Raw genomic sequence first — 16,882 nt, forward strand, 5'->3', positions numbered from 1 at the left:
AACCATAGTGGTGCACTGTGTTTGAAAAGATGCCATGTTCCTCGCACGTTAAAGAACCCTGCTGTGGTGTTCGATAGGAGTAGGAACCTTTGCGCTCTGCCACAGGAGGCTAAATTGCCTGACCCTACCCATCCCCCCTTTTTCTAGTGGCAATCAAAGTTTGTCGACCCTATTATCGTTGTGTCTCATCCCTTGTTTTCATTTTATCATCATTCATGTTCATTTTATTATCCTTTTCATGTTCATCGCCTGAATATAGCTGAGATATTGCTGCTCGGGCGTTAAACCCCAACAATCAATCCATCAACCCACTATTATGATATTTTAACTTCCCTGTTATGATATTTTAACCCCTTGCTGTTATTTATTAACTCCCTCCTGCAATAAATCAAGCTCCCTGTTATGATATTTTAACCCCCCGCTGCAATAAATTAACCCCCTGTTATGATAATTTAACTCCCCTACTTTGATAAATTAACCCCCCTGCAGCAATAAATTACCCCCCCCCATTATGATATTTTAACCCCTGTTGCAATATTTTAATCCCCCCCTTCCCTTATGTTCTATTTTTTGTCACAACAGCCATGTTTTTTGATGGATGAAAAATTTCCACATCAGTTGTATGCAGGATACCCCAAGGAACATTCATACCAAGTTTGGTTTCAATTGGTCAAATAATGTCAGAGGAGAAGAGTTTTGAAAAATTGTTAATGACGACAACAGCACCTGGCCTTTGGCAGGCAATGAAGCTTTTACAATTTTCAGGGAATATCTGATAAAATGGTTGTTATCATGATGAGGCTTACTGAAGTCTTCTTAAGTTGTCAGACCACTCCTTGTTACAGTTATTGTCCTTGAAAGGCAAAAAAAAAATGAATCAAGTGAGCAATTCAGGCTGCTGGGAGCCTCTTGTTTATGCAGTGTTCTAGAATTTAGCTTTCTTGTGGAAGCTTGAAATATTCGAAGGATTTGTTAAATTTGTAAAGGTAACTTCAAGTGTGGGAAAGTTAATCTTCATTCAGAGTTTTCCTGTGGATACCTAAAATCTTGAAAATTCCTAGAAATCTGATATGAATAAAGTCACATAACTCTAAATGATAAAACCACATACTTCCAAAACTTGAAAGGAGAGATTTAAACTATATAAAGAAACAATTCAACAAAGTTTCAGGGATTGAATTTAAGAAATTTGTCCACTAGCTAAACTTAGCAAGTACTGAAAATATTCACTGGTCCATAAGTTTCTTGGGTTATTTCTAGACTTTACCTATAATATATAAAGAATTCCGCAAGCAAATTTCAGCAAGTGGAAATAATATGTACTTGCAAAATTGAATATTAGCTTGTATTTAGCAAATATTTCCCCTTAAACTCGATCACTGACATTGCTGCGCAGGTCTTTGAGAAAGAAAAAAAAACAGAAAATCACCACATTTTTGAACAGATAAAGTCCCATAGCTCAAAATGAAAAAAAATTGTAAATTTATAAAAATCATTGGAAGCTCAAAAGAAACAATTCACCAAAGTTTCACAAAAATTGGTGCCAGTTTTTTTATTTATGCATTTATTACTTAAAGACATGCATATAAAAATAAGTATCAAGTGTTTTTGACTTGATTTATACATGGATTTATTTGATAATGATTCCAATCTAATTAACATATGCCTTTTTCATGCATTATGATTGGTTGTTCACCTTTTACGACATCAGCCATGACAGTTTTTACAGTGTAAATTCCATGTACCAGTACAAATTGTAAACAACATGGCTACCATTGCTTTGACAAAAGATGGCTTAAAAACAGTATAATCAGCTTTATTCCATTAATCTTCAACATTGTATATTCAAAACAACAAAGAATATTGATTATTAGTAACCTGTAAATACTTTGATATGAAATTGACAACCATGTCACGTTGTTGGTTGAAAGCTGCCATTCGCAATGTTGATTTCGGGTGTCAGTTTCACTGAACATGCTGAGAAAGCTAGGGATTGGAATTATAAGGATTAAACAATGAAAAACAGTGTTTAATTTTATGATAAGTTGATTGATTGATTTATGTTTTTTTCTGAAATTTTTACCATCTCATGAAACACTTACCTATATAGTTACCATTTTTTGACACACCCATCTATCTTGACTGAATAGACATATTATTGAATAGCCCTATCTGTCCATCTGCCTGCTTGTCTGTCATTCACACATATACTCAAGATGCTGCCACCATTTTTTGTGAAACACTGACAAGTTGTTTCTTTCTTATTGTTGTGAAATCCCTTTTGATTTTCCAAAATTTCTGCTTTTTTGTTTATTGAGTTGAGAGACTTTACTCTTACAAAACTGGTGATTTTTTGTTTTTAGACTATAACTCAAAACACTTGCTGCTCAATATGAATATAATATTTGTGATTTTTTTTTTCAATTAATATGAGCTGCATGTTGATTTTTATAAATTTCTGCTCTCATTTAAGTAATGGGACTTTGTGCTTACAAAAAGGGGGGTATGTTTTTGACTATAGCTCAAAAGCCTTTGCAGCAATATTACAATATCAATGCAACTTTCATGACTTGTTGCATACCATTGCGAAGCTGGAAAAATAAGGCTTTCAAAATCATTATGCTAATGGTATGATGATTGTAGAAATTCTTCACAAAATCCACATTTTTACCTTTTCTGCCAACTGACAGCATGGAGACGAATTACTCACACATGTAAACAATATTCATACACTTTTGTAGTAAACTACATATATGGTTTTAAAAAAACACATTCTCAGCTTTATGTTGACTACTTTTAATCGGAATACACACAAATAATGCACTTTTAATGCATAGGTCTAGGTTCAGATTGTTTTTCGTAGTACATAGGAGGGTGGCCGTTTGACCCACAAGTGGTTAGTGAGACCTTGTTTATGTATATCACTGTAAGCTCCCTTTTGATTTTTGTTAATTTCCATTCATATGATTTGGAGTTACGGGACTTTAATGTTCATAAAAAGGAAGGGTGATTTTCACAGTTTTGAGTAGTATTTTCATGAAACTTTCATCCGTTTATCAATCAACATTTCTTTGCTACATTTTCTCTGCAACTATTTGCCACAGTCACTTACCAGTAATATTTTGGCAGAAGATTTATAACAATATACTATACCCTTGGATTTGATTTCCGACTGAAATGACATCAATTTCCTCTTTTAATGACTGTATTTTTGCCATATTTGATATTGTTACTTGGGTGGGGAGCGGGGGTATCGTTCAGTGAGCTTATTGTTGTCACTTGGCATCCAACGCCAAAACTTTTCATTATAATCTGTTCAGCCATGTTGAAGATATTTTCCTTTTTCGACGTTTTATCCCTATTTTGAATGTTATTTCTTTCAAAATATTCTCTGAAACTACCAGACTAATTAGAACCGTATGTAGCATGAATATTCCTTAGGGTATTCTGCATATTTGTCTGTTATTTTAAATAGAACAAAGGGGTCAGTCAGAGCTTTTTCTCTGATATATCTCCGAAACTGTTAGGTTTAACAAAATTTTTCCAGTTGCTGAAATGATCCTTATTACAAGGCCTACAAATGTCTGCGGAATCAAAGTTGTTAGATGACTTTTTGTTAGAGTTATTGCCTTGAAAGGTAAAAAAAAATATTTTTTGTTACATTTTTCAGCCAATATATTGAAAACTATGATAAAAAGAAAAAAACTTTCATGATATTAATCCTACTTAAATCTTCTTTCAGTCAAAATTGTTGGACAACTCCTTGTTAGAGTAATTGACCTTGAAAGGCAAAACATTAACCAGGTGTTTGATTCAGGCTCCTGGGTGCCACTTGTTATAGTTTTTTTTTATGCTTGACATTTCTTTTTTAAGTTAATATAGAAAAAAATATCCATTTCCTGAAATGGTTTCCATCTTTATTTGAAAGAACATTTTTTTTGCAAAAGACAATTTTCTATTTCAGGTGGAAATTTTCCTAGTCACAGAAGAGTTGTGCCCAGGAAAGGAGTTGCCCTGAATGGACAATTTATTGGCTATGTTGTTAAGTCTGATGCTGATGAGAATGACCCTAACAGTCATAGAAAACAAATGCTTTACCAATCACTGTCAGAAAAGTATTTACAACGACACAAGAGGCAGTTAATCCCCAGTCATGATGGTCAAGATTTGGACCATGAACAATTGTTGGATGTTTCACAAAATGAGCCCTTGAGAAGTAATCATGATGAGCTTCCAGAGAATACTTTGATGAAAACTCCTTACTATAAAGATTTACTTCATGACCATCATGGTTTTAAAAATGGCAGATTAGAATCACATGAACCTGAACACCATTCTGAGCCAGGTGGACACTGGAATAAAATTGATGAATTTTTTCCAGAGCATGAAGAAAGTAATGATATGGAGAACCCAACTGTTCATGAGAATCATGAAGAAATAAATTTACATCATGAAGGTGAATATGAGAACCTTGTTCATGAAGAAGTAAATCCACAGCATGAAGGGGAACATGTTGTCAATGGAGAAGTCAATCCAAATAAGGAGCAATATCCTTCCCATGCAGAATTAAGTCCACACCATGAGGAAAAGCACATTTTTCAAAAAGAAATAAGTCCACATGAGGAAGAACATGTTGTTCATGGCGAAATCAGTCCTCATGAAGAAGAGCATGCTGTTCGTGAAGAAATAGGCCCACATGAGGAAGAACATGTTGTTCATGAAGAATTCAGTCCAGTACATCACAAGGAAGAACAAAGTTTACATGACGAAATCAGTCCACATCATGAAGATGTTGTTCATGAAGAAATTAGTCCACTTGAGGAGGAGCATGTTGTTCATGAAGACATAAACCCCCATGAGGAGGAACATACAGTTCATGAAGAAATAACCCCACACATGGAAGAACATGTTGTTCATGAAGAAATCAGTCCACATGACGAGGAAGACCATATTGTTCATGAAGAAATCAGTCCACATCACGAGGAAGGCCATATTGTTCTTGAAGAAATCAGTCCACATCAAGAGGAAGCACATATTGTTCATGGAGAAATCAGTCCACATCATGAGAAGGAACATGTTGTTCATGATGAAATTAGTCCACATGAGGAGGAACATGTTAATGAAGGTATAAACCCACATGAGGAAGGGCATGTTGTTCATGAAGAAATCAGTCCACATCATGAGGAAGACCATATTGTTCATGAAGAAATCAGTCCACATCACGAGGAAGGCCATATTGTTCATGAAGATATCAGTCCACATCAAGAGGAAGCACATATTATTCATGAAGAAATTAGTCCACATGATGGAGAGCATGTTGTTCATGAAGAAATAGGCCCACACAAGGAAGAGCATGTTGTTCATGAAGAAATCAGTCCACATCACGAGGAAGACCATATTGTTCATGAAGAAATCAATCCACATCAAGAGGAAGCACACATTGTTCATGAAGAAATCAGTCCACATCATGAGGAGGAACATGCTGTTCATGAAGAAATTAGTGCACATGAGGAGAATATTGATCATGAAGAAATCAGCCCACAAGAAGAGCATATTGCACATGAAGAAATCAATCCACATGTGGAAGAACATATTATCCATGAAGAAATCAGTCCAAACATAAAAGTTGTTCATGAAGAAATAAGTCCACAATTTGATGAAGAACATGTTATCAATGAAGAAATTAATCCTCATGAGGAGGAGCATATTGTTCATGAAGAAATCAGTCCACATCATGAGGAAGAACATGTTGTTCATGAAGAAATCAGTCCACATCATGAGGATGAACATGCTGTTCATGAAGAAATAAGCCCACCAGAACAACATATTGCTGAGGAAGAAATCAGCCCACAAGAAGAACATATTGCACATGAAGAAATCAATCCACATGAGGAAGAACATATTATCCATGAAGAAATCAGCCCAAACATAAAAGAACATGTTGTTCATGAAGAAATAAGTCCACAATTTGATGAAGAACATGTTATCAATGAAGAAATTAATCCTAATGAGGAGGAGCATATTGTTCATGAAGAAATCAGTCCACATCATGAGGAAGAACATGTTCATGAAGAAATCAGTCCACATCATGAGGAGGAACATGCTGTTCATGAAGAAATTAGTCCACATGAGGAGAATTTTGATTATGAAGAAATAAGCCCACCAGAACAACATACTGCTGAGGAAGAAATCAGCCCACAAGAAGAACATATTGCACATGAAAAAATCAATCCACATGTGGGAGAACATTTAATCCATAAGGAGGTCAGTCCACATCATGAGGAAGAACATGTTCATGAAGACATCAGCCCGCATCGTGAGGAAGCACATGTTTATGAAGAAATCAGCCCACATTATGAGGAAGAACATATTGCTCATGAAGAAATAAATCCACATGAGGAAGAGCATGTTGTTCATGAAGAAATTCGCCCACATGAGGAAGAACATATTGTTCATGAAGAAATCAGCCCACATCATGAGGAGGAACATGTTCATGAAGAAATCAACCCACATCATGAGGAGGAGCATGCTGTTCATGAAGAAATCAGCCCACATATGGAAGAACATTTAATCCATAAGGAGGTTAGTCCACATCATGAGGAAGAACATGCTCATGAAGAAATCAGCCCGCATCATGAGGAGGAACATGTACATGAAGAAATCAACCCATATAATGAGGAGGAACATGTTCATGAAGAAATCAGTCCACATCAAGAGGAGGAGCATATTGTTCATGAACAAATCAGTCCACAGGAAGGGGAGCATGAACAAATAAGTCCACATGAAGGGGAGCATGAAGAAATAGGTCCACATTATGTGGGAGATCATTGGATTCCAATTAGTGAAGTCAGTCATCACCTTGGAAATGAATTTGAAAATGCTGTCCTTGAAGTTGAACATGAGTATCCTCATCATGAAATTGTACATGAGTTGCCTGTCCATGAAGTTGAACATGAGTATCCTCTTCATGAAGTTGAACATGAGTATCCTCTTCATGAAGTCGAACATGAGTTTCCATATCATGAAATTGAACATGAGGTGCCAGTCCATGAAATTATACATGAGTATCCTCATCATGAAATTGAACATGAGTTGCCTGTCCATGAAGTTGTACATGAGTATCCTGTCCATGAAGTTGAACACGAGTATCCTCTTTATGAAGTTGAACATGAGTATCCTCTTCATGAAGTCGAACATGAGTATCCATATCATGAAATTGAACATGAGGTGCCAGTCCATGAAGTTGAGCATGAGTTGCCTGTTCATGAAGTTGAACATGAGTATCCGCTACGTGACGTTGAACATGAGTATCCGCTACATGAAGTTGAACATGAGTATCCGCTACATGAAGTTGAACATGAGTATCCTGCCCATGAAGTTGAACATGAGTACCCTCTTCATGAATTTGAACATGAGTATCCTCTGCATGAAGTTGAACATAAGTTGCCTGTCCATGAAGTTGAACATGAGTATCCTCTTCATGCAGTTGGGCATGAGTATCTTGCCCATGAAGTTAAACATGAGTATCCTCTTCATGAAATTGAACATGAGTTGCCTGTCCATGAAGTTGAACATGAGTACCCTCTTCATGAAGTTGAACATAAACATCCTCTTCATGAAGTTAAACATAAATTGCCTATTAATGATATTGAACATGAGAAAGCACACTATATTAGTAATGAAGGAAGAGGAAAATTTGAACTCAAATATAAAGTTCATGACAAAAATATATCTTCATCTCCAGGCTTCACTCAAAGTCTTCATGTTAAAGTTTCCGTTCCACAAGTACCACATGCATTGAATGATTCCAGCGATTATATTGAAGTATTAAGACGAGATATCATACAGCTGCTCTCCATGATGAATTTATCTGATGTTGATATTAAAAAGCTTGAACGGTTAACTAAAGACAAAGCCACTGTGATTGAACATAGTTCAAGTGAATCAAAAGAACTGGTTGGGAGGACAGGTTATGCCTTAGGAGAACTTTTAAAGAAATTCTACAAAGTTTCATACAATGCCTCTGAAGCTGCTGTTGAAAAAGGACTGAGCCTCATTAAGGATCATCTAAATAGAATGACTGCATGGGGCCCTTGGGCGAAATGGACTGCCTGCCCAAGATCATGTAGTGGACAGGGGTATAGGATGAGGGAGAGAAAATGTATTGGAAGTGAACATTGTGTTGGCAGAGCTATGATGTTTGCTCCTTGTCCAGCTAATTGTCATGGTAACGGAACTATCATTAGATTTACTTTTCTGGGGGAAGGAGGGGTGAGGCCGGTGAAGCTAGGATGAAATTAGAAATAAAAATGCAGGATTGAAATTTTCAAGAAAAAATAGGATGACCTATATTTTCTCAAAATATAAAAACAAGATGGAAAATTTCATCCTAGCCCTCCCCAATAAAATCAATATCTTATATGATGCTAAAGCCTTTTCATGGGACCTGGCCACAAATATATTGCAGGCATATAATGTTATCATGCTGTTGTGGCCATCCAGACAAAAACTTGAGAATAAATGTGAAGACTTTATGAAATTAAACCACAAGGTGCCATACCCTTAATGGAATGCTGGGGCTGATTTATGGGGTTGTTACTAGAACCATTTAGGAATTAGAGACCAGAAACAAGCATTTTTAAGATGTCTGAACAATAACTTGAGTAAATGTGAATGGATCTTTTTAAAATTGTACAACAAGGTGTAATATCAGCATGGATGGCTGGTATCGATTTTTGGAGTTATGGCATGAAGGCTTTACGGACAAAGGGGTGCTAGAAACTATCATATTCTTGATATCTCAACAACTTGAACAATTGGGAATGGGTCTCTTTGATTGTAACACAAGGTGCCATACCGACAAGGGAAGGTTGTGATTTAGTTTTGGGGTTGTGACTTTAACCTTTAAGGAATAAAGGGTCAGAACTGTCAACCAAGATGTCTGGACAATAAGGTCAAGTAAACTTAAATGGTAGAATTTCATACAAACTTCACAAAAAATATGAGGCAGATGGGAGGAATTATTCCTTACCAAATATTTGCTAGTCTAGTTTTAGCTATTTGAAGTATAGATATGTTCTTAGTCTATAGCCATATCAGTTTCAGAGAAGAAACATCATTTAAGTCACTATGAAAGGAAGATTTGTGTTTTATAGTACCTCAATACTAGAAACTGACATGAAAAAACTCCTGATTTTGAAATTCCTGCCCTAATTTTTTTCCTTATTTTTTTTGTCAATTTTTAGGGGCAGGAGGGGATGATAATCAACTAATTAGTTTTATTTGGCTTAACTTGACTATAAGTGAATGTATCTCTTTAAATTTGTACAAGGTACCATACTATCAAAGTATGGCTCGGGTTGTGATGAACCAATATTAAATTAGGGACCAAAAGGGGCCGGAAGCAAACATCATTTTTATGATTTCTTTACTTATTCAATATTGGGTATGAGTGAATTGATCTTTTTAAAATTGTATGATATACTATAATAGGATCCCAGAGGTTGATTTTGGTGGTTGTGACTAATTGATTAGGAATCAGGGGCCAGAAACCAGCATTTTTCTGAAATTACAGATAATAATTTCATTTTAACTGAATTGATCTCTTTGAATTTGAATTTTACCATAAGGTGCTGTTCCCCCTAAGGAAGGTTGGAATCATTTAGTAAAAAAGGGGAGGCTGCTTTGATTCTGGTTATTTACTTATCTTGTGTCATATATTCAATAATCAAAATTCAGAGCTCAAGCTCTGCTGTATTAAGCTTGGAGGTTGTGTCTATACATGTGCCAATTGTTTAGGGTTTGACCTTTGTGGTAATAACATGCTGCACATAGTGAAGCTCTTTCAGCCATAGTAAGTCTTGTTCCAACAAATCAACAATTTTGATGAGACCAAACAAAATTTTACTGGATTTATGTTAAATATCTGACTGACCTTTGGGGTGACTGCTTTGATTACCTGTATTGAATTTTTACCTGCAGATAGCAATATAATATGAGTCTTTGTATTTTTATAGAGAATCGCAGCTTGAGCAGAAGTATTTTAATTTCTATGGATAAGGCTATCCTTTGAACATTTTTTGGTTGCTGTGCATCTTTCTACTAAAAATAGACTTGTTACAAGTATACAAAAATAAACATGTATTCCTTAACAAAGGGACCATACACAACAATTTATTTAATTTCACGATTTTTTAGCATGCTCCTGAAATAAGTGAAAATAAATCAATGCAAGTTGGTTTACATTTTTTTTCACTGATAGATTATCATAAGTGGGCTGAATGGAACCCATGGAGTCATTGTACTAAAACATGTGGTCAAGGTGTTCAGGTTAGAGGTCGTGAATGTAAAATGATTGGTGGCTTGTGCAAGGGCCAAAACTCTCAGATCCAATCCTGCAACATTTCATCGTGTGTAACCACAACAACACCCAAGCTACCCATAGCTCCATTAGAGTGGGGAAGTTGGTCAGATTGTTCAGTTACGTGTGGAGTTGGTGTAAAGTTTCGACAGCAGCTGTGCATAAAACACGGTAACAAAGTCCAATGTGAAGGTAGCTTTGAGACAGAGAAGTTGCATTGTAAAATGCGTCCTTGTATTAGTGGAGGTAAGAAAGAATTTAATCAACTGTTTTCCCCCATTTAGATGGAAGTGATCCTTTTTTTTTCATGTTTATATTAATTTTTTTTTTTTTTATTATTTAAAAAGAGGGCTGAAGGCACTGAAAAATTGATGTTGGTTACGAATTTGTTTTTGTGCAAGTGTGAATTATGTATCTATATTACAGCAGTTGACAGTGTTAAACTTCTGTTAATATTTTTTATTTAAGATTCCTTTTATTTTTATCTATTGACATTTTCAAAAATCTTCACAGGAGTTTAACACTGTCAAGACCTTTGAAGTGGGAGGGGGATCTGGGTTGCAGAGCCCCCCAGATGATACTTTTTTAAGCTGGTTTTGTTATAAGATAATTAGGGCACCAGATGTGTAATAACATTAGGATCAAGCCGGTATGACCTCTGATTCCTTTTCCAAACGGAAAACATCATTTTTTTTATTTTTGGGAGAAAAAAAATTTGAAAAATTGAATTATCTTGACAAAAAAGATAGTAAGCTTGAGAGTGTGATTTTGTGCTTGAAAGTGTGACTCTCAGGTTAAAAGACAAGTGTTATGCATACTGAACCTAATCATGTAGTAGTCTATGTAAGAATCATGTAAATTCTGTTGTATGTGATACACCCCAAAAAGGCTACACATTTTAATTTTTGTTTTTATTAAAGTTGCTTCATAGGTCTATAATTATTCATTCCAAGCTCTCGGCTCTTAGGAGATAATCCACATTGAAAATCCAACAGTTTCTATTGTATTTTAGTATCATTTACAGAGTTATCTCCTTTAATCTTCTTGGTCCTGATATTAAGCCCAGTTTGTTAGGATAGAATATTTATTTTATTGACCCTCGTGATGCATTGCGAGGGGACATGGAAATGTTGGATGTCCGTCCACGTTTTCCACACTTTTTTTGTAATGTATTGCTTTTACCAAATAACTTTGTTTTTAGTATGTGGCCTTATTATGAAGAGTTACAGATTAGGTTTGACTTTGGTTACGGTTGAATGATTTTTACGGAAGTTATGGCCCTTGGTCTTAGAAAATTTCAGTGAATTTACAGTTTTCTGCACTCTTTTGGTAATGTTTTTACCAATTGATTTAAAATTTTGTATGTAGTCTTACTATGAAGAGGAAGTTGCAGATTAAGTTCGACTATAGTTATGGTGGAATGATTTTTGCAGAACCTTGGACTTTTGGAAAATTTCAGTGAATTTTAAGTTCGGTAAAGTTTCATGAGATCTCTGCAAGATTGTTTGCTAAGTCCAGATCTTTTAAGTGTCTGAACATGAGTTCTTTGACTGTGGATCCAATCATTGACCATTAAGAAATATACATCCTTGCCTAAATACTGATTTGACACTGAAGGAATCTGATATTGTCTTTTCAAAAAATACACTACATTCAAAGTTTGAGTAGAATGCTCTCATCAGGTTAAATATCTTCAATGATCCATATGATTTTAAAATTTTCCACAATGTTTTCCTGTGCACACTGTCAAATGCTTTTTTGAAGTCTATGAAGTTGATGTATAGTATAAACATTCTTATTTTCGCTATTTTCACAGTGGGCAGAAAACTGTGAAAAAAAGTACTTGTGAAATTGATATTCAACACTATATAAAGTTTATAATTTTTTTGAAACAGTGAATATGTTTACAGTAGTTGTATTTCAGTGGCGTAGCTAGAGTTAATTAATGTGTATGTCTATTGTCTAAGGCCATGTGAGCTATTGCCAGCACTTGGCGTACGTTGTCATCGTCATTGTCATCCTTCACAATTTTTCAAAACTCTTCTCCTCTGATATTACTTGACCAATTGGAACCAAACTTGGTATGAATGTTCCTTGGAGTATCCTGCATAGAACTGTTTTGGAAATTTTTATTTGTCAAAAATTGTGGCTGCTGTTACTAAAAATAGAACATAGGGGTCAGACATTATTTCTTCACATATATCTTAAAAACCGTTAGGTTTACCTAAATTCAGACCGGGAGTAAAGTGTTCAGCATGATGGCTAAAAGTATTCTGCATGATGAGATCTATCTATGGTCAAATTTTCGTTTTAAACCATTAAAACCATTTAAAACATTTAAAAACATGGCCACTATTACTAAAAATAGAACATGGGGGTCAGACATTAGTTTTTGCATATATCTCCTAAACTGTTAGGTTTTGCTAAATTTTGATAAGGTTAAAGTGTTCAGCATGATAAGATCTATTTGTGGTCAAATTTTTGTTTAAACCATGAAGCCATGTTGGGGTTGTTGCCCTTTTTCAATGTTTTTTGCTATTTTTAATGTTATTTCTTTTAAAAATCTTCTCCTCTGAAACTACATGACCAATTGGAACCAAACTTGGTGAAAATGTTCCTAGGGGTATCTTGTATAGAACTGATGTGGGTATTTTTGATCCATCAAAAAACGTGGCTGCAGATACTATTATTAGATAGGGGTCAGACAGTATTTTTTTCACATATTTCTCCTAAACCGTTAGGTTAAGCCAAATTTTGACATGAGTAAAAGTGTTCACCATGATGAGATCTATTTCTGGTCAAATTTTCATTTTAAGGTGTGAAGCCATGTTAGAATTGTTGCCCTTTTTCAACATTTTTTGCTATTTTTAATGTTATTTCTTTCAAAAATCTTCTCCTCAGAGAATATGTGACCAATTGGAACCAAACTTGGTATAAATATTTTTTGGAGTATCCTGCATATAACTGATATGGAGATTTTTGATCTGTTGAAAAAATGGTCGCTATCACTAATAAAACATGGGGGTCAGACAGCAGTTTTTTCAATATTATATCTTCAAAACCATTTGGTTTAGCCAAACTCTTTCCATTGCTGAAATGATCCTTATTATAAGGCCTTCAAAAGCCTTTTGGGATCAAAGTTGTCAGGCAGTTCCTTGTAAGAGTTATTGCCCTTGAAAGATGAATAATGATGGCTTTTTGTTACAGTTTTCAGCCAATATTTTGATGACTTTAATAGATTGAAAGCAACTTTCAATTGCTGATCAGATCCTTATGGTAAGTCCTCCAAAGTCTTCTTGAGTCAAAATTGTTGGACAACTCTTTATTAAATTTATTGCCCTTGGAAGACAAAATTTTACCAGGTAAGCGATTTAGGCTCCTGGGAGCCTCTTGTTTTAAAATATGTCCACTACTCCAGTCATATGGTATGGATGTATAACAATAGGTTCTTATAGAAGTATTTTTGATGATGTTACAGTATCTGACTTGACAGAAGTTGGCAGATATACTCGAACATTGAAAAAAAATTCTAAGATGTGCAAAATTTGGCATATTTTTTGCAAGTTTGCCAAACTGTGGACATCATCTTGGACATATATTTTTAATAATTGAAAGATGATATACTTATAAATGTGGTTGAACCTGGTAATTATTCATTTTAACATTTTAAGCCATAGGAAAAAAATTCTCCGTATCAAGTTTCTAATTTCCAGTCATGCATGATGCCAAATATTGGCCTCATTGTATATTGTCCTTTGGATGAATCAATGGCAGTATTTTTAAATATCTTTTGAAAGATAAGACATTATTTTGCTGAAAGGTGAGAATGAACTTTTGTGTAGTGTCATTTTTTTTTCTGGGTAGATTACGGAAAAGGCAAACAAACACAGTTTAGGTCTTAGGCAAATAATAAAACTTCTCTTAAAAAACATTTGTCTTGTTTTGTTTGGCTAACTGCAGCCTTCCTACTTTCAAATCCATGATTCACCCCATGAGTTTTAATTTGAAGTTTTCTTCCTTTAGTTGAACGTCACCAAATACAAATTTTACAAGGAGCTGATGCAGTGTTACAGTGTGGAGAAAATACCAACCATATTAGTGCTGTCTGGATAATACCAAATGGAAAAAAATTAGATCGCCATTCTATTTACAAAAGGTATGTTTGTGTGTTAGTGGCTTTCTCTCACATGTACTGACCAAAGGTCCGGTAATTTTGACAGCCCAAGCCGGACATTTTATCAAACTACAGCTGACTTTTTTGTCAGTCTTTTACATGCTCAGATCGAAAATAAACTTAAAAAAAAAAACGTTTGTATGTATTTATTTTAAGATAAATATTGGAAAGTGTTATTTCATCACATACTGTGTCTTTTTCAAAATATCAGTGCAAGTGAACAAGTTAGGTTTCGACCACACGTGGACGTTCTAAAATGTAAACAAAACATCGTATCTCTCGGACTTTTTGGTCTCAGTCTTGTATTCTTTGCCCCATAGGCTTTTATAGTATACCTTAAATTTTTATGATTTTTAAAAAAATAGACAAGGATTAATCTAACTCTTGACCATGTTTTTCAATTAAGGAAATGTCAAAAATAATTTTTAGGTCCATTTTAGAAAAAAAAAGGCACAAACTTTGGTACACCAGGACAGGTCAAACTAAAAATAGACTTTTTCTACTTTCACTTTTATTTTGAGTTCATAAAATAGACCCCTTTTCTGAAGCATTATTTTTCATGAAAATACTGTTTTTTCTCAAAAACAATTTTTTTGTGTCATTGATTGATATTTACCCTGTACTTGTGGTGAAAAATGATGTCATTTGTGAAGAAACAAAAACAGGAAAAGGCACAAAATGATCATTTAAATTTTTTATCTACAAAAATACCGTAAAAATAATACATAGGGCTCTGACAGCACTTTCTCACATATAACTTCAAAATCCAAAATCTTTCAGATGTTATAGTGTTCAGCATGATGAGATCTATCTGTGGTCAGATTTTTGTAAAATTTCTTTAAAAACATTTTATGAGTTTCTATGTTTTTCTTTTCTTACATTTTATGAAGGCTTGTGGTATTGTGAGCCTAATAAGACCAAAACTGTCAAAATTAGACATGTGACTACAAAGAAATTGGCATTTTTATATCATGCCCCTCAGTGATATTTTCCCTAAATTACTAAAAGTGACTAGACTTTTTGTAAATGCATACTAGATTGCATTGAATGATATGATCCTTACACAAAACGATGTTCTATTCAAAATTGTGGAATCCATAATACAACGGTCAAAAGACTCAGTAATTAGAATATATTTTAGCAGGTAGTAATTTTCACATTCTTGAGGCAACTGTGAAAACAGCGAAAATTAGTACCCCGTGATAATTAATACCTTTACAGTATAGGACATTATTAATTGAATGCTCTTTTCCACATTGGAGATGCCCTCTACCAAGGCCAGTATTATATACCCAATGCAGTTATTATGTTTATAGCACTGTATCACGTGATAAAACATGCAACAAAGGTCCGTTATTGTATATTATCGCTATTTTGTTTAGAATCCCTTTGATCACCAGTCGAGTAAGAATGAAAATTATCGCTAGTTTCTATGTCCTCGTGTGACATACAAGCAACAGTGTAGGAATATTTGACGACCCAAATAAGCATGTTTGTTCATTGCATATGAAATAATGGCTAATTTGTGGCAATATTTTCTAGTCTACAATGGAAAATGATTAAATACAGTAACATACCCAATTAGAATGAATAAATCCCAACATTATTTAACAAAGTTTAAATGCGATCATCATAGTAAACCGATTTAAAAAAAAAAATGTGTATTGCAGCTGCACAACATACGTGACGTCACATAGCACGTCGCTGAAAAATAATCCCAAAAGAAAATTTTGCAGTGCTTATAAAATTTACATATTGAGGTCAAGAAAACTAATACCTTACAATTCGGCAAAACAGCGATAAACAGATTATTAAATATTTTTTCAACTCACAGGAGTTTCTCCTGCTCATCTCAATCAGCATGAGAAACTCTCTCTCGTTGAAAAAATATTAAATGATCTTATAATATCACATGGCTCTTAAGGTACATAATATAGATCTTACGGTCTAATATTTCTAGTGGATGGATTTTACTAATTTTTATCAGAGATGAGCTTGAATCAACATATTCAGAATTTTTAATGTAAAAAAAATTAGTTACAGAACTTGAGTCTACCCCAGACTTGACTTTTTATGAGCAACTCGGCGGGTGTTTCTAGAAAAGCAGAGGACGCTTACCCTACCGGTGCACCTGGTCCATGCTCCCAGTTTTTAGTGGAGTCCGAGTTGCTCATTTACTTTTGTTACTTTGTATGTATGATTTTAGTTACTTTATGTTCTTTGTTGTGTATGTCTGCTTTCCATGTCTGGTCTTTGTCCCTGGATTACATTCTTTTGATTACCGCTATAACCTTGGTTCCCTTGATTACTCTTTGAGATAATTGAACTTTAAAATAAAGACAATTTTT

The 16,882-nt window shown here is 34.6% G+C and overlaps 1 protein-coding gene across 1 annotated transcript in view; it reads left to right on the forward strand.

Annotated features, from left to right (window-relative positions):
* LOC148601030 (uncharacterized) overlaps positions 1-16,882 on the forward strand; it is a 69,125-nt gene that overhangs the window by 38,902 nt on the left and 13,341 nt on the right. Inside the window, exons 4-6 of the mRNA XM_088554300.1 lie at positions 3,965-8,227; positions 10,262-10,606; positions 14,384-14,516. Coding sequence (XP_088410426.1) covers positions 3,965-8,227; positions 10,262-10,606; positions 14,384-14,516 — 4,741 coding nt within the window. The remainder of the gene's footprint in view (positions 1-3,964; positions 8,228-10,261; positions 10,607-14,383; positions 14,517-16,882) is intronic.

This window comes from Perna viridis, chromosome 12 (assembly GCF_037379345.1).
Source record: "Perna viridis isolate PV_CMFRI_1.1 ecotype Kerala chromosome 12, ASM3737934v1, whole genome shotgun sequence".
NCBI classification, from domain to species: Eukaryota; Metazoa; Mollusca; class Bivalvia; order Mytilida; family Mytilidae; genus Perna; species Perna viridis.